At 34.4% G+C, this 18,909-nt stretch overlaps 1 protein-coding gene across 1 annotated transcript in view; it reads right to left on the reverse strand.

Moving 5' to 3' along the window:
- Positions 1-5,634: 5,634 nt before the first annotated feature.
- LOC149778474 (uncharacterized) overlaps positions 5,635-18,909 on the reverse strand; it is a 96,521-nt gene continuing 83,246 nt past the window's right edge. Inside the window, exons 23-26 of the mRNA XM_089939336.1 lie at positions 18,321-18,513; positions 15,480-15,634; positions 11,457-11,606; positions 5,635-7,792 (exon numbers count right to left, since the gene is read on the reverse strand). Of these exons, the coding sequence (XP_089795462.1) occupies positions 7,520-7,792; positions 11,457-11,606; positions 15,480-15,634; positions 18,321-18,513 (771 nt within the window). The 3' untranslated portion in view covers positions 5,635-7,519. The remainder of the gene's footprint in view (positions 7,793-11,456; positions 11,607-15,479; positions 15,635-18,320; positions 18,514-18,909) is intronic.

Raw genomic sequence — 18,909 nt, forward strand, 5'->3', positions numbered from 1 at the left:
TGCAATGATTCATCTCGCATATGAGCACAATTCATTATGAGATTTAGAATATATAAGCAACTGAATATCTTGAACCAATTTCTTTCATTTCTATTGCTGTAATTTTGCCTTACACCCACCTCCACCCCAAGGTCAAAGAATTAGAAAGCATATCACAGAATAAATGGTTTTTGCTTCATAATGATGGTCCCAACTATGAGAAAAATAAAGGAAAACCTAAACAAACTGTTGATGGCTGCAGGAAAAGCCACTCCTATTCTTTCCCATGAATGTGGGCTTGACAAAAATAAAAAAATAAAATAAAATTGAAAAAAAGGTCAAGGCCTATATATGAAACCCATCAAAACATTTCTAAAAATGTGTGACCTTAACCCATGATCAAAGGGTTGAGCAAATATGCCACATAATGAATTATTTTGGTTTCATAATTATTTATCATATTAAGTAGAAACAAAAGATATTAAGAATGTCTGGAAATACACTGCAAACTCTATTAAGCAAAAACCTCTCATACTCAGTCAAGGTCAGACGTTTCCTTCTCTTCACCTATTTACATTCTCAACAGCCACCCCACACCAAAAAATTTAAATTGTCTGATTGTTAATTTGGCTGCAGAGTGGAAGAGGCGATAGAATGTATAATGGAAACAATAGTCTTCACTTCATGTTTCATCCTGCATATGAGCAGAATCAATCAATGAGTTTGGAAAATGTAAGCAAATGATAAAACATAGCAACAACCTCAACAAAACTCCTTTTAAACTTTGACCTTGACCCCAACATCAAAGGGATTAGTGAGCGCGTCACAAAATAAAATCTCTTAGTTTGACAATGATTTATGCTAAGTACGATGAAAACCTATTAAGGGATTTATGAAATATATGCAAATGAATAAATTTAGCCAATGCTTCAAACTGTGCCAGCAGAAAATTGACTGTTATGCCTCACTTGGCCATTACCGTGGGTGCAATAAAAAATTAAAATCTAACATGTAGAGTAAAGACGGTGGTTTATAAAATGATCCTTTGATAAATATATAATAATAGACACAATAAGCAAGTCATGAAATTGCATTTTCAGTCACATAGCCTTTGATTTGTAATTGGTATTTTCAGTTATAGTCTTGAATAATCTAGGTATTTTTTCAGTGTGAATAAATTTGTCTTTTTAATGTACTGATTGCATGGTTTAGTACATTACACCTGTGAGAGGTCAGGCTGTAATTTACAAACTTTGTCTCTTGTGCAATATTCAATAAGTGGGAAATGTATTAAGCTAGTCTATAAACCCACTGTCTGCACCCCATCAATATTTACATGATTTGTACCTCTTCCTGTATCAAGCTTGCATTCATTATGAGTGAAAGTGGTGAAGCAAGAAAGTGATTAGGTAATAATGAAGAGATAATAAATAGATGCAACAGGGAATCCTTGCTTTTGCTTTTGTCCATGTTTTAGTACTTAGAAATCTTATACCAGTAATCTAACATGTTGTTTTCTTTGTGTGTGGGGGTGGTAGGGGTGTAAAACTAATTGAAATTGTGAAATAGTTACAAGCTATTATTAGGCTTCTATACTACTTCATCTCTTAATGCACTTGTCCCAGGTCCAAGGTCTAAACTAAACATGTGTCCATTTAAGGAACTGATTTTCTACTGGTCCAAAATAACTTCCAGGAATTCAAGCTAAGATCATCTGTTCTTTTTAAGTCCCGAGTGTTGAAACAATCACTAATATTCTTGAGCAATAAGCTTTCTAAATTAGCCTTTGTTGCAGCCATATTGGATGAAAACTCACCATTGACACACTAAACACCATCAGAAGAGTTTTAGGGACAATTCAATGTTTTGGGGACCATTCATTGTAGCAGTCATAGTTACAGTCAGATTGGCATAATTTTCATTAAGGACAAACTAGAAATCAAAATTAGTTTCTGTTGAAAACCCATGTCCATATCACTATACATTTAGGAGTAGCAATAACAAGATTTTAAAGATGGCTGCCATCATGGCCACACATGTCAAAGCAGCAGCATTTTCATCTGGTACAAAAAGTACACATCATATGAAGTCTTCTAGATCAAAGCCAATGTTGATGTGACTTTCCATCTAGGTGGAGTAGTGATTTTTAAAGTGGCAACTGTGACTGTCATATTTGACATCAGATCAACACAATTTTTTTTTCTTTTTTAAGACCAACTAAACAACGTAAGAAGTATTTGAGTGAAAACCCTATGCTGCGAAGACTTTCTGTTTAAAATGAGTGACAGCAACACAATTCTCAAGATGGCTGCTGTGATAGACATAAGGGATGTCAGATTGGCACCATTTTCATTTAGGACCAACTAGACATCATAAGATTTATAGTGAAAACCCCATGTTGATGACTTTCTGTTTATGAGGAGAAGCAATAACAAGACTTTCAAGCTGGCTGTCATAGCAGCCACACTGGATGTCTGATTGGTACCATTTCTATTTCGGACCAACCAGATTTCATAAGAAATATTTTAGTGAAACCCTAATCTTGATATGACCATCTACTGACGATGAAAAAGAATAATAACAAGATTTTCAACATGGTTGCAGCTCCATTTTTATTTAGGAATAACTTTACCTTCGGATGAATTGAGTTTAAGGTTTTAAATCAATCTCTAAATAGTTTAGTAGGGGTAGTCATAAGAAACTTGTGCTAAAAGACATAGGACAACATACGACAAACAGGGCATCCCGTAAGCTCATCTGGTATATGACCAGTTAAGCTATAAAAAAAAACATGATACCACAGTCTATTTCTGTCAGTTGGAATATCTTTGTTCTTTGATGTGGACCGAAACTAAAAGACATCAGAGAAGAGAGGGAGGGGTGAATTGAATAATAATAGCAGGTGCTACATACAAATAAATGAAATTAGTTTTACTAGTTAGTTGTGCTAGAAAGAAGTCTCTCTTAGTGAGAGCTACAGGTCAGCCCCTCCTCCCCCCACCAGGCATTTAAATAGAGGAGAATAGGAACTCTTAAATGACCTACTGTTACACCCATAACTACAGTGAAGATCCTCAGAGCAGAAGTAGGCTGCAGAAAGCTGGAAATCTGAAAATCTGTCCCATAAAAAAGTACAGGAATTTCTTGCAGACTTGCAAGATGGGGATGTGAAGATAAGCATCCTGAGGATCTATGGAGACCACTCAGTTGCTTGGTCTAGTGTATTCCTGACCGAGGTGATTGTATCCAGCATGAACCGCTCTTCTCAAAGGAATTTATTCAAAACGGAAAGAACAAAGATAAGTCAAAATGTTGCCACTCTTTTTGAAAAAAAGAAAAGCCTGGAATAAAAATCCTAGACTGTGTGTGCTCTTTACCTATATATTGTGTCCATCTGGGGAAGGGTGTACACCTCTTCCCATCAAAGGACCAGTTGGGATTGGTGGAAATAAATGGGGGCTGATTAAAATGGTAGAGAGTCCCAAAAGTGAAGTCAGTTAACCTCCCCATTTTATGGAAAGGACCAATGTATCATCAGAAAGGTCCCATCAAGCCTCTGAAAAAAACTCTAGCATCTACAGGGATGTTGAGAACTGGTCTTGGCAGGAGAGGATGCAATTCCCTCAGAACAATTATCAATGTCTTCAGGAAAGGTGGGTCTGTTGACTCGCTACCCTGGCTTCTCCGGTCTTTTTATTTTTAAAGATACAGGTGAAAAGGAGTTTTCAACTTGGACTGACTTTGGTTCTGATAGTTTTCTTATTTAAAATGTTTATGAGTGGAGGACCATAGGATGGTGTTGTTTAATCACTGGTTTAGCTGTGCCAGATACTGCAGCCAGCAACCAGTGAGCTTTCATTTTGAGGTCAATGTAGGAATTGACCCTCAAAATATCGTCTCCACATCAACTGTGGCAGCCTGAAAAAAACTTTTGCTGTCTACATGTAATAAGCTTGCTGTCTCCATGACAATATCAATACAGAGGTGAAGGACCAGAAAGAACATGCCCTATGCTAACACTTTCTGTAATGCAGCTGAATATAATGGTTCCTCAACAGACTTAAGGAAGCAGCAAAAAATAGATCAGCATGTGAGACTATATTATCTAGTGCCTTCAGTTCCAAAGCCTCGGGAGCCTTAATTGCAAGACAGGCCCTGCTAAAATCCCCACCTGGGAGGCACCCAAGTCCAGTGTAGGTGGTTTAAGAATACCAGTCCTGAATGGACCCTGAGTCTAAATTTAGGGGCACAAATCTGATTTATCACACTTTCAAAAGTCCACACTTCTTCCTCCTCCGTCACCAACTCATTTGGATCAGACGAAGAAGACCAACAAAACAGAAGAGAAAGATCTGTCCCTGGTTTCACTAAACATCTTAATGCTTTTCTAAAATTCTATCTCTGAGTATTAAACGGAGGTTTCCTCAACTTGCTTTTCAAGAATAAAATGACAGGTATCCAATTTTAAAACTAATGATCTTTTTTCATCTCTTGTATTATACACACCTCTCAGAAAAATCCTACTTATATAAGAAATCCAATGTTATAAAGTGAAATCTAAATTTGGGGAACAATTATGAGAAATTTAGTGAAACTGGAGCCTGGTACTAAAAGTCTTCCAGGTGCTTGTTTGTATCCAAAAATACCATAGTTCATCATTGTGTCATCACTCTTGTGAACAGGCAAAACTATTTGATCACATTAATGTGTTAAATGTGTCCTGAGCTTAATTTGCTTATCTGTATATTAATTCTATTCTGTACTGAAAATGCCGTGCAGTCTGTAGCATGAAGGACAAGTGCATTGCTAGATGATCCAACTTGTTTTTTATACTTGTTATGTACCATTTTGCACAGCTCATAGTTATTGTCTCTTGGATATTGCCACCCCAAAATAAGATTTTTCCTAACATGAACTCTGCCTAACTTTCACTTTCTTATTCAGTGATTTGCTGCATATTATGCCATATTTCTTATCCTTTCCATAATGCAGTATTAGGGTTTTAAGTCTATCAATGACACTCTGATTGGTCAGACAGAGGCATTTCGACCAAAAAAATATTTATCTTTTTAGATTGTTATTTATTCAATTTATCTTAACCCTTAAACTGCTATAAAGTTATGAAGCATCAGATCCCTGAATAGCTTGAGAAATGAAAACTGCACTCTACTTTAAAACTGCCTGTATTTTAATTGGACTCAGTTTTCTTAATTTTTTTAAATATCACAATTATCTGGCATGCTGTTTTTTCAATCCAGCACATATATTGGTCTTGTATTCAAAATTACTCCCCACCCCCATAATTACTCAATGGTATTTCCTGTAACATTTTCCCCAGCTCCAATAATCTGATATACTTTTAAGGTGCAGAGCAATCAACAATCAGGTTTGAATAAACTTTGTTAAGCTATTTTAGTATCGAAATTTTAGAACAATTAATAGTTAATAAAATTAAATCACCTACATGACTACATTGACATATGCTTTAGTGGTGGATGGGGGAGGTAGATAAGATTGTCTTCTATTTGTAATGCAGATTGCAATGACAACATTTTTTGTTTTTAAAGACAACATGTTTATGTGATCAGGAAATGTATATCAAAGCATTGAGTTGGAGTCACAAACTTATTCATCTAAGTGGGGAAAAAACCTATCCCAGTCTCAATGTTTTATTGTATACAACTCACTGGTAATCTTCCAAGAATCAACACATACCAACTGATTATTTGTATGTTTAATAAAAATTGCTTCTCTGATTAACAGCTTCTTTTCAAGCAAATCCTTTACTGTGTTCAATGTTCAACTAATCTTTGTTCCCATTTTCAAATAAATGTATTCAACATAAAAACCAATACAGGAAAAATATTTAACTGAAGTAAATACTATTTACAAAAATGTTTGTTACATGCAACAAGTAAGAAGGATGACATTTTTCATATCAACTTTACAAGATATCTACATTTTATCAACTGAAATAAGTAAAATACAAAGAACATATAAATTATGTTCATACTAACTGAACATTCATAAAATAGCAATATATTTGTCATAAAATATCCATTTCTGGTTTAACAGCTTATGGTTGCATGATTACAAGCATAAATATGAAACACTGCTAAATTAGGGAAAAAGGCCACTTCATCATGAACCCAAATTCTCCATAAACACAGCTCTCATAAAAATGCTATCAGAAATTTGACTTCATTATTCAAAAAAATATCATTACTATTCTTAGAAACTCCACTATATTTTCTCTCATGGCAAGTAAAATATTAAAAATATCTGACAGTTATATATCAAAAAGGAAAGAAGAGTCCCTTGAAGGGACTGATGTTCCAGATTCAGAAAGAACTTGTAGGGATCCAAGACAAGAACATTTCATTTCCATGAGTGTTGCAACCTTACCTTATATTCTTAAGCAATAACAATATTTTCAAGATGGTTCTGTGGTGGCCATAATGTTCAAATCAATGGCGCTGTTTCGTTTAGGACCAAGTAGACATTGTGGAATTTATTCAAGGCTGCTAGCATCTTAACAAATTGTGCAAAAAAAAGTGACCAAATACATTATAATCACACATTATATTTTCAAGCCATACCTTTAGTCCACTCAAATCTTGAGTCCTCCCCCGCCCCACTCCAAACAGAAGGGAAATTTCCCCCCAAAATTGCGTTTCAGAATAGGGATGGAATATCATAAGGAATTTTATGGTAAAACCCAATTTCAATATGAGCATCCATTCAGGAAGAGTAGCAATTATTTAACAAGATTTTCAAGACACAATGACATATTGCTATCAAAATGTAACAGCAAACAATAAAAAGTCTTCTCATGACAATCCTTTGTCAATATTTTGGGGGAGTGATAACAAGATTTTCAAGTGGATGTCAGATTGTCACCACTTACATTTGGGACCATACAGACAGCATTAGACTTTTGCTGCAAACCCCTTGTTCATATGACCGTCCTTCTTGGCAGAGTAATGGCACCTAAATTGGAAGTCAGATGAGCACTATTTCAATTAGGACCATATGATGTCTTCTGGTGAAAACCCCATGTAGATAGGACTTTCTGTTCAGGAGGAAGAAGCTATAATAAGATTTTCAAGATGGTTGCCATTATGGACATATTTAGATACAAGAACAAAACTATTTTCAATTTTGACAAACTAAATATCATAATTAGTCTTTTAATGAAAACCTTGTGTTGATAAGGCCATCTGTTCAGGAGAGTGTTCAAGCTGGTCACTGTGGTCATACTGGATGTTAAGTTGTACCATTTGCATCTAGGACCATCTAGACCATGGAATAAATATGTGTGAAGTTTTATGGCAGTCTTTCAAGTAGTTTATTAGGAGAAGTGATACAAAGTTTGAGCTAATGGATGACAAACAACACTCTTCTGGTCTATAATCAGTAGAACTAAAAATACCATTGTCTGCCATATTTCCAAGACCTTCATATGACACCTCGGATTCCTCATAACAAAAAACAGACACTGCTTGATAACAAATTATGCAAAGATTTGTCTCTAGAAGACTCACTTTGGCAAAATGTTAAAGCTTTCCATGACGAAGTTTATAGCTGTCAAAGAATCTTCTATTTCTCGCATTTTGTTTTTCTTTAGAATCCAATCAGGTCGCACTTTGTAGTGTTTGACTGGTGTTGGTACAGGAAATAAAGAATTACAATTCTTGGCTGCAGCAAGTTTGGCTCGGGTGACTCGAAGATTCTCATTAATTTTGTTTTTCCTGGCTGTTAGAGCATAGATGCTTTGCAATTTGTCTGTGATTTTCTCTTCTGACAGCATCACCTTTAATAAAAAGGAAAATAAAATATGATTTATTTACAATAGAGTGCAGAGTAATTCTTTACTATGAAGTACATGAATAAAGCAAGGATTACAGTTTTTTTGTAACATGGGTATAATCATCAGTCCATGATATTAGATTCATTTTTGAAATTACTATTGTATGTATAATGAACTTTTTATACCTATTTTCAGGAGTGGGTGCATGCTTTATGGGAGAAATTTTTTTAAAAAAATTTTGTTCGTCAATTTGACAAGAGGATCATGACACTAAAGATGCCTACATGTGTCACATCCTTGTGAAATACATTGCAATACTATGTTACTAGCCTTATTTAAGAAATAGCAATGTTTAAAAGCCCCATTTAACACAGGATTCATACAGAATTCTGACTGACAAATTCAAAGACTTTTCCCAAACTTTCAAAGACCACAAACATACATTTCCAAGACCTATATTGGCTAACATTTTGTGTGCAAGTTTTGTTTCAAGAGAAATTGATGAAATCAAAATAATACAACCATATTTTCAGCATGTTTTTGGATGGCAAAAATAATTACTCTTTTTGTCATCCAAAAACACATTAAATTACTTAAATTAGTGTCAGAAAACAAATGGGGGAAAATAAATTTGCATCCACCCCACTGCTGTAACAAAGTCACTGTTAACTCAAATGATGATGTGATGTCATGAAGTAAAACAAATATTTGTTTCTAACACTAAGAACAATTTTGATTAAGTTAAAACAAAAGTTTAAAACTAGTCTGATATTCACTTGCATACTGACAACTTACATTTATGTAGTACAATCCATAATGTGTGAAGTACTGTACATGTATATAAACAAAATCAATGAATAGGTCACACCTTAGAAAATTCATTTATCAGTTACATTCCATCAGAAAACACAAATAAATGGTAGTCTATTTCTGATCTATATTCCATTGTCAACAAACATGTCACTAAATAAATCGCTACGATATTAACTGTTGCAAGGTGCACGTGGATGTGTACTGTAGTTGTTTACTTTTCTTAGCAAAACAAACTTAGTTCTGTATTTTGTTTCTTCTTCATCTTAAATCACAGTAGTTGATACTTCATGACCATACAGTGAATACTTCATTGACACAGCATTGTTGACTGAGGTAATAAAAGCCAGCTAAAGCTTTGATGCACTCAGAAGAAGTACAACATATTGTCCTCGTAAAAATTTGCAATTTATTTACTTTTCTTTTGGAAAATAAAGCAGGTCCTTTGTTGTTTTTTTTTTCTTAGTTAAAAATTACAGTATTGGATACTTCTTTGACTATTCAACAGTGTATCCACAAAGGAATGAAAGAAGAGTATAAAATTTGCATGGTGTCAGAACTGGGGGTCAGATTGAGTTTTAAAAAAAACAACTTTGGTGTCAAAACTGTTGGGGTGGATCAAATAAAACATTTGGGGATCTGTGATATACAAATGAGGGTAAAGGTGCTAGACAGTGATCAATGTTTCAATGACTCAGCATGGGTTTTCAAATGCAATCTGCACCATAATTATGATGTAACATGTCTGTACATTTTAACTTGGACACAAAAATATTACAGTTGTCATGCTAGTCCATAGAAGAAAAAATATTGGACCTGAACTTTCACATGGAATCTTGCGTTAAATTTTGAATCTGAATAAAAACAGAAAGACAAAATATCAAAATGAGCTGCATGAGAAACTCCTGTAATGACAAAAAAGAAGTGCATGTTTGATTTGGATTTTTAATGATGCTTTAAAAAAATTTCAGTCATATCACTTCAATGTCTCCAGTGTGACAGTTTATAGTGATGCCTAGCACTGGGACATGATGCCACAGATATGTGGCATGATGTCCCACCCAGTCACATTATCCTGACACCAGGCTGACCAGTCCTAACACTAACCTCTTAATGATAAGCAACGAGTGAGGCAGCTAAATGTACCATTTTTGTAAGTCTTTGGTATGACTTGGCCGTGTTTCGAACCAATGACCTCCCCGCACTGGAGGCAGATGCTCTAACCACTAGGCTACTGGAGCAGTCGACAAAACAAATGCGAAGCATTGTTTTAATGTAAAGCAATAAAACATCGTGCAATAAATTACAACCATTGCTCGATCAAAATAGTGGAATGTTGTTTCACAAAGAAAATGGAGCAAAATCATAAAGATTTTGAAATAATGGAATATCACATCCAAATTACACATCAGGACTTTTTTAATCTGATGCAGGGTCAAACTTGGGGTGGTGTACATTATACACCTGAAGATATGGTAATTGTTTTGTTCATTGCTAGTTCTTAACTGACTATCTGATTATTATCCATCATGATGTGACTTGATTATCCAGACTATCAAGAATAATTTCTGATTCACATGTGGCTCTCTATGGCCTTGTACATTTTACTAGGCCATCAAAGTTGAGATATGGCCCAGTACATTTTACTCAAGTCATCAAAGGTGAAATAAGCTCTGGAAGCAACCTGGTAATATTTTTTCATATCTTTTTGCTTATAGTTCAGAAGAAAAAGAAATATATATATATATATATATAACCAGGATTAAAGAGTTTTATCTCAAGTACAGTGTTTTATATTTTGTAAAATAAAATTTCAGTTGGAGTGCATTTTCCGATGTGTAATTTTCAAATGTCCCACAACTTAAGACTCGAAAAAACAATGTGTCCCAAAACATACGGTGCACAAAAAATTACATTAAAAATTAATTTATGGTGTCCCAACAAATACAGTGTCCTAACATAAGTAATGCAGTGGTGGTATGTATTGATTGGGTATTGATTTAATACTGAATTTATGATACAAGTCAAATTATTTCTATATTTCACAAGCCTAGGAGAGCAAAAGCTGGAAATTTTTCAATGATTTTCATAAAAATTTAATTACAAATCATTACCCACATGAGACTGAGTTTTTATTTCTTTGAAAGAAGTTTGGATAGAAAAAAGAACAGTTGATATTTTGCTTTTTATTAAATTTTATACAGATGCTGCATGTTTCAATTATTGCAGGTGAAAATATAGACCCAGATGTGAGCTGAATAAATGTTGCACAATTCGATAACAAGTAACATTTAAAAGTATATTTTTTAAAAACAAAACTGTCCATCCAAATCAATAGGACATTTTACATGGACAAGACCATTTTTCAACAGTGGATCTCCAATGGAAATTCCAGTGGAATGTCACATTGTTTGCTCAGGTCAGGCCAGCAGAGCAGTTGACACACCATATAAATAGATTTGCATGAGACTATTTACAACATTTTCACTGAAAAGTGTGCCGATTCCACCATGGACATTCACCACAGATGCAGTATTGGATACGGCAGAAAAAAAGTAGCATTCCAGTTGCTGGATGATCGTGCATAGGGATGATTAATGGATGCGATGTCTATTATTCGATTAGAAAGATGGCTGCCATATTGTTGATAGCAAAAAGGTTCCAGAAGGCACTTAAAGGAAATTTCCCATGTCTACAGCCAATGAATTAAAATCAATAAGAATATTGCACAAAAAGTGGGTATCACTAACTGGAATTTAAAAGGCAGATAACCTGGATAGCACTGAGTGGGAATGGCCATTGGTAAAACTATACACTCTCTCTCCATAAAATATGGGTAGACTGCATGATAACTTACAGTATTGCAGTGTGGATTTTGAGCCAGTATTCCAAGCAAAGTACAGGTCTTATTAAATATCTGTCCTTTCTCTCTGTACACTTGAAGCAGATCCAGTAGTGTGCTTACAGCCTCTTTGGTTTCTAATACTGCTGTTGTTGTCTTGTCATACTGCAAATCACAAGAATGCATTTGTCATAATACAAAAAACCTTGGGTAATGGCGCTATGAAATAAGTGTTGTACAGAAATGCAATATTTTGCCTGTGGATGCTGTTCAGATTATGCAATCACATGATGTGAGTTTTTGTTTACAATGTACTTTTTGTTTGGTGGTGGGATGGGGTGTGGTGTGGTTGCTGCTGTTGTTAAAGCTAGTTTTGCTATTGTATAGCTTACTCTTTCCACAACAGAAATCACCCTTGTTTGAATGATGAGAATTCATATGGGGAGACTTTCATGACATTTCTTGAAGTGGACCCTGTGACACTGTCACATGTCCATTAGCAGAGCTGGGTACCATGGCAAATTCTATACCATGGTATACTGCTGTATTTCTGAACATACCACTATATTACCAAGATAAACTGCAATTATATTAGTGACCTACAATTTAATGTTCTGGGGCATAGGCCTGGGACTTTTTGTTTTGTCTGACAAATAAGGGGGAGTAGAAAAATATAGGGTAGGAGGAAACATCCATAGTTCAAAATTTACCAAACACTTTAATAGCAATCTTTCTTTATGCCCTACTCTTTCAGAGCTCTACTGAAATAAAAATCTTTTAAAGATGTCAGCATTAGTTTTATAAGCTCTAATTTGCTGATTGTTTCTGAGCTTAATCTGTACCGTATCTGTGTATGATTCTTGTTTTGTGCAGAGATCCCCCTTTCACAGCCTGCTGTCTGAAGGCAACTTGAACAATTTGGGAAACTGTTCTTTATGGTTGTTATGTACAATTATCCATCAATCATATATATTGTCTTTTGGATAAAATAAGATTTTTTGTGAACATTTGCTCTGCCAAAAGTTTCGCTTTCTTAAATGTGTGTGTGATTTGGATTTTTAACATAGCTTTAAAAATTTTGCAGTCATATCGCTACGATGTCTGCAGTGTGGCAGATTACAGTGATGTCTAGCACTGGGGCATCATGCTGCAGACATGTAGCATGATGTCCCATCCAGTCACTTTATCCTGACACCAGGCCAACCAGTCCTAACACTAACCTCTTAATGCTGAGCGCCTAGCGAGGCAGCTGTTAGTACCACTTTTGTAAGTCTTTGGTATGACTCAGTTGGGGATCGAACCCATGACCTTCCACATCCTAGGTGGACATTCTAATCACTAGGTCACCAGAGTGAGTATAAGCGTAGTAACTGAAAATATAAGTGGCAAAAAAGCGTAATTTGGGTATAAAAAGTGTATTTTATATATTACATGTCAGAATAAGAGCATGTACGAAAAAGATGTTTATTTTCGCTACTAAGTTACCTGGATCTGCAGCTGGTAAAAATTCTTGTCACAAAGGGTAAAATCCATACAGATTTGAACCAGAAAACAAAAACACAAAAAAATTCATATTCAGCACTCACTTTAACTACATGTGTAACTTTTGCTGAATGATTGTGAACTTGAATTCTGCAATGAATATTATGCACTTAATCCAAGTGCTGTATTATATTACTCCCATATTTTTCTTTTAAAATTTGTAAAGTGGTGTTGATTTGTCCTTTTTCTGATGTAACATGTTTTTAAGTTTGAAAAGATCCATCTGCTCTAACATTTTACGTCATATAACAGCCACTAGTCACACTATAAAGCACTTTGCTTAGCATCTGGTGCCATTTTCTTTAAAAGTATAGACTGGTCAGTTACCTAACAAGCTTATTAATATAATGAATCTGTGATACTAAGTTCAAATTAAAGAAACACATCTGTTTTCTTGGAAATGGGTCATAAAAGTTGCTAAGGAAAGTACATCTAGTACTCTTATGCTATTCTTACACAGCAGTCACCTTTTAAAACATATTCTCAAATTTATAAGAGTGGATTTAAAGAGATGATAATACAAGTGACAAACACTATTTTGTATTGCTTTATTTTTTTAAATTTTTTTAATGTACCCCCAAAAAAGCGGGCAAATATAAAAAATAATTTGTTGGAAAAAAAGCATAATGGTTGACATGTATACATGACATTGATATGGGAAATTTGCCAGGAGGAAATCAAAATATGACCAGGTGACCGTTAGGACAGTTTTGGCTGTATAAGCATCTGGTAGCTTATCTTATTATGTCAGTAAGCATCTGGTAGCTTATCTTATTATTACATCAGTGTGTGTCTGGTAGCTTATTATTTTTTTACAACAGTATGTGTCTAGTAACTTATCTTATTACATCCATAAGTATCTGGTAGCTTATCTTATTACATCCATAAGTATCTGGTAGCTTATCTTATTACATCCATAAGTATCTGGTAACTTATCTTATTACATCCATAAGTATCTGGTAACTTATCTTATTACATCCATAAGTATCTGGTAACTTATCTTATTACATCCATAAGTATCTGGTAGCTTATCTTATTACATCCATAAGTATCTGGTAGCTTATCTTATTACATCCATAAGTATCTGGTAGCTTATCTTATTACATCCATAAGTATCTGGTAGCTTATCTTATTACATCCATAAGTATCTGGTAGCTTATCTTATTACATCCATAAGTATCTGGTAACTTATCTTATTACATCCATAAGTATCTGGTAGCTTATCTTATTACATCCATAAGTATCTGGTAGCTTATCTTATTACATCCATAAGTATCTGGTAGCTTATCTTATTACATCCATAAGTATCTGGTAGCTTATCTTATTACATCCATAAGTATCTGGTAGCTTATCTTATTACATCCATAAGTATCTGGTAGCTTATCTTATTACATCCATAAGTATCTGGTAGCTTATCTTATTACATCCATAAGTATCTGGTAACTTATCTTATTACATCCATAAGTATCTGGTAGCTTATCTTATTACATCCATAAGTATCTGGTAGCTTATCTTATTACATCCATAAGTATCTGGTAGCTTATCTTATTACATCCATAAGTATCTGGTAGCTTATCTTATTACATCCATAAGTATCTGGTAGCTTATCTTATTACATCCATAAGTATCTGGTAGCTTATCTTATTACATCCATAAGTATCTGGTAGCTTATCTTATATATTCGTTTCCATCTACATACCAATTTTTAATATTATGATTTGTCCAAAGTCTAGCATTCCATGCTTCCTTCTTAGCATGTGATTACCATTCCTGATTGATATTAAAGGCAAGAGACTTTACATCTATGGTTCTTTCACATATACAATGAATAGGGTGTCAGGCAAACACTGACTGCTACCAAACTGTGTAAAAAACCAAGTGCCCTCTGAAATAGATTGATTTGTATTAAATGGAAAAAGATGCTACACTTATTTGGATAAATTGTTTCCAGTGGAATTCAGTGATACAACATTTAAAATGAACCTTCTTGAAAATTCTTCTTTTGCTGGAAGTGACTCCTGTACAAATATAGTGAAAAATTGCGAATTACTGATTTCTGTTGAAACCCCTCATCAGCTGCTCATGAAATCTATAAATTCCAACATCTTCTTTAATAAGGGTGGGAATAACCATCTTTAGAGTCTTTTCTCCATCCCAAAGACAGGGTCAAAATTCTCAACTGTTGTGAAAATGTACAAACAATCCTCAATCATATCAAAAGGTTTCAAGTGTCTATCTTGTGCCATGTCTATCAAGTGTCTCTCTTGTGGCAGAGTTATCTACAACACTGGCAGTGTCACATAATCCCCACGTTTTGTTCAAAGTCATGTAACAATAAATGTAAACATTTATCTACTTTTGTGCCTGAATGGACTGAAAAACCCTTTTTATAATGAGGAACTGATGAAATAAAATTCTGAGAGAAACTGAGATGATGAATTAAAAATGAATGAGAAATGTACACAGAGAATGAGCAAAAACACTTAGAAGGTGTACCTTGGACAGGTTGAGGAGAATGCCAATAGAATACTTGATGATTTCCATGTGCGGCATACTGCGGTTGCAACTGCGAATCAGTTTGTAGATGACAGGTACTGCATTCTCTTCCACAAACTTCTCACAACACACTGGAGACAATTTTGTTGATACATCTGTGCAAAATTAAAATTACATTTTAATTCATAATTTGTTATCTATACAGCATAACTGTTTTCATTTTGTAAAAACTAAATTTTGTAGATTCAAGAATTTCTGCAATATTTTAAAAGATATCCTAGTAAACCAAGACTGCTTACCAAGGTGACTGAATCAAATATATTTATTTTAAGATATCGATGAATTATTATAAACAGGAGATCGAATGTTAGTCTGACTTCACTCACATGGCTTACGTAATTAAACAGTTGCCCATTTCACTAAGCAGGTCTATAATGTAGCTGAAGTAACACATCCCATGTAAACCATCTCAAACACTTTTAAATCATGCAAATTTTATCTATTTCACAATGTCCTTATAAATGTTCATTTTAAAGATAAAGGCAAAGTCACTTAACATCTAGTTTTTGGTGTCGTTTTTGGGGTGGGGGTGGCAGAGGGTACAATATTTTTCCCTCCTCCATTTACCTTTTAAAGGTAGAAAGATGGATATGACAATTTCCTCTTTTGTTTGATTTTGAGACATAAAACTGTAAAGCCCTAACTAGGCAAAGGCATCTATCTTAATCATCCCAACCACAGATAACACTGAGACAAGATTTCAATAACTACAGGATATACCAGACAAAGCCAATTCTTGCTTAAAAACCATGGTTGGTAAAGAAGAAACACAGAATCATAGTTGTCACTGATACGTAAACAATCCTTTTCCACTCACAAGCCTGAATTTCACTCCTCACCAATACTAAAATGAGGAGGAAGATTTTTTTTAAGGGTAAAGGACTCAAAAGAAGCTTCACTCAAGGATAAGAAGGTGGTTTTTAGAGTAACCAAAGAACTGATCCCTTCCTCTAGACTGTTGGTCAAAACTTGGTACCTGGTGTTTTGGATTTTTAACATAGCTTTAACAATTTTTCAATCATATCGCTACTATGTCTGCAGTGTGGCAGTTTATAGTGATGTCTAGCACAAGAGCATCATGTCCCCCCCAATCTCATTATCTTGACATCAGGCTGATTAGTCCTAAAACAAACCTCTTAATGCTGAGTGCTTAGCAAGGCATCTGCTAGTACCATTTTAGAAGTCTTTTGTATGACTTGGTCAGGGTTCGAACCCATGACCTCCCACATTCGAGGATGTACCTGGTCTGAAGAATGATGTCTAACAATGGGAACCATACACTACACCAAAGTTATTGGCACCCAGTGTCCAGTGAAACTCTGAATATAATTTGTTACATCACCATTTCTTCATTTTAACTGCTGATTGTTGAAACAATTTCTAATATACAAGATTTTCAAATCTAACATTTTCACTTAAGACAAAGTAGATATCAGTAGAAAACATTTGGTGAAATCCCCATTTGATATGATCATCCATTCAGAATTAGTGCAACATTTCTTTCAATACTGTTCATTGTTGCAGTTTTGTGTACAGCATTTTTTCGGTTCATACTGAATTGAAAAATAAAAAAACAATCAATCCTTAAATGACACCTAAGTAATCACTGTCAGAGATCTGATTTTGAGCAGATTGTCAGAAAGGATGGAACCTAAAATAACTTCAAAAAGTAACTTTCAGAAGAAAAGAGAGAAGTGCAAAAAGGGAAAAGAAGTAAAGAATAAGAGTACTTTAACAGTACATTTTTGGCTTGTTCTATGGTAAATATCATTCCATGGTCAGATCTTAGACCTTTTGAATCCTAAATCAATTAGGTGTTTTCAAAGTCTTAAATGCCAAGTCATCCACAAATTTTAATTTGCACAAACCATTTTAACTATTTCAGTCTCTATGATATTAGCCTTTGATTTATTGACTTCAAATTATGGCCACCTATCAAATTTGAAGTCAATAATTCAAAGGCTAATATCCTAGAGACTGAAATAGTAAAAATGATTTGTGCAAATTAAATTTTAAATTCAATGCAAGCTACCCACAAAGTTTGGACATGGTTTCTAGCCAGAAGGTATGCATTTATTTGCAAAAACTGTTATCCTACTTGGAATCCATATAATCTTGACCTTATACCATAAGCCTAAAAATGAATCAGTGCCTTTAATGTGTCAAATGCAAGCCATCAACAATGTTTAGTCCTGGTATATGCAATAACCCATGTACTTTTGTGGAAATAATTTTTCCTTCTTTTAGTACATGTGATCTTTGATTTTCTAATTATAAAATAAATAAGTATCTTCACTGACTTGAATGCAAGCCATCAACAAAGTTTGGTCAGAGAAGGTGATAAACATTTTTTGGGAACCATTTTTTTCCAGAGTCACTGTGACCTAGAGCTGTAGTCTTTAGAACCCAAGGTCAATAGATCTCCTCCTTATCTCAAATGCAAGCAAACTGCAAAGTTTGGTTTAAAAAACATAGTTTACTAGTTATTTTTCCTCTTTTTATCCCTGTGACCTTGACCATTTGTGCCTCAAATCAATGGGTTCTTCCTTGCTCCAAATGCAACCTACTTAGAAAAATGTATTAATAGCAGATTGTGGAGAACTCAAGTTAGTCTGCAAAAACAAAATAAAGAATAGAAGCATGGACAGAAGTACAAAATCATAACATGAAATAACTTAAGTCAGGTACATAAAATAGACAAAAAGGTATACAAAAAAACAGAAACAAATTAAAAGTTTGATAAAAGTTGAAATATAAACAATTTAACCTAGAACTTCTTACCAAGGTTCATAAGAGCATCCAGTATCTGTGAGAGATGTTTGCATTTCAAAAGATAGTCAAGAGCCGAAGATGTCCTATTACACAACTTTTTGTCTTCTGTTGCAGATCGTCGTGCCTCCTCACACCTCTTTCGGGCCTGTACAATCTTCTTACTAGTGCTCTTCCTCCGTGCCTGGTAACCTCGCCACATGCACTGCAATATATATATATATATATATATATATATATATATATATATATATATATATATATATATATATACACACACACACTGCAGACCAGTAAAATTCAGTGAAATGCAGTGTCTTGCCTGGTGTTATGATCTAGTTTTCTGTTTACACAGTAATTCCATGCATATTGGGACAGAAAGTTTAGTCATAGATAACATTCCTTAAGTTTTAGTTGAATACAGTGATTGGTCTAGAAGATTGGACTTGAACACAGAACCAAAATACTGTTGATAATGCTGCTATTAGAAAATTGACATGTATGTTTTGCCATTAGGTCTGCAATTTTTACACATGTAAAGGGTTTAGTTTACTTAACTGCCTGTATGTATGCATGTGATTAGGATTTTTAACGTAGCTTT

This window comes from Sinohyriopsis cumingii, chromosome 17, assembly GCF_028554795.1.
Source record: "Sinohyriopsis cumingii isolate HCF-2022 chromosome 17, ASM2855479v2, whole genome shotgun sequence".
Classification (NCBI taxonomy): Eukaryota; Metazoa; Mollusca; class Bivalvia; order Unionida; family Unionidae; genus Sinohyriopsis; species Sinohyriopsis cumingii.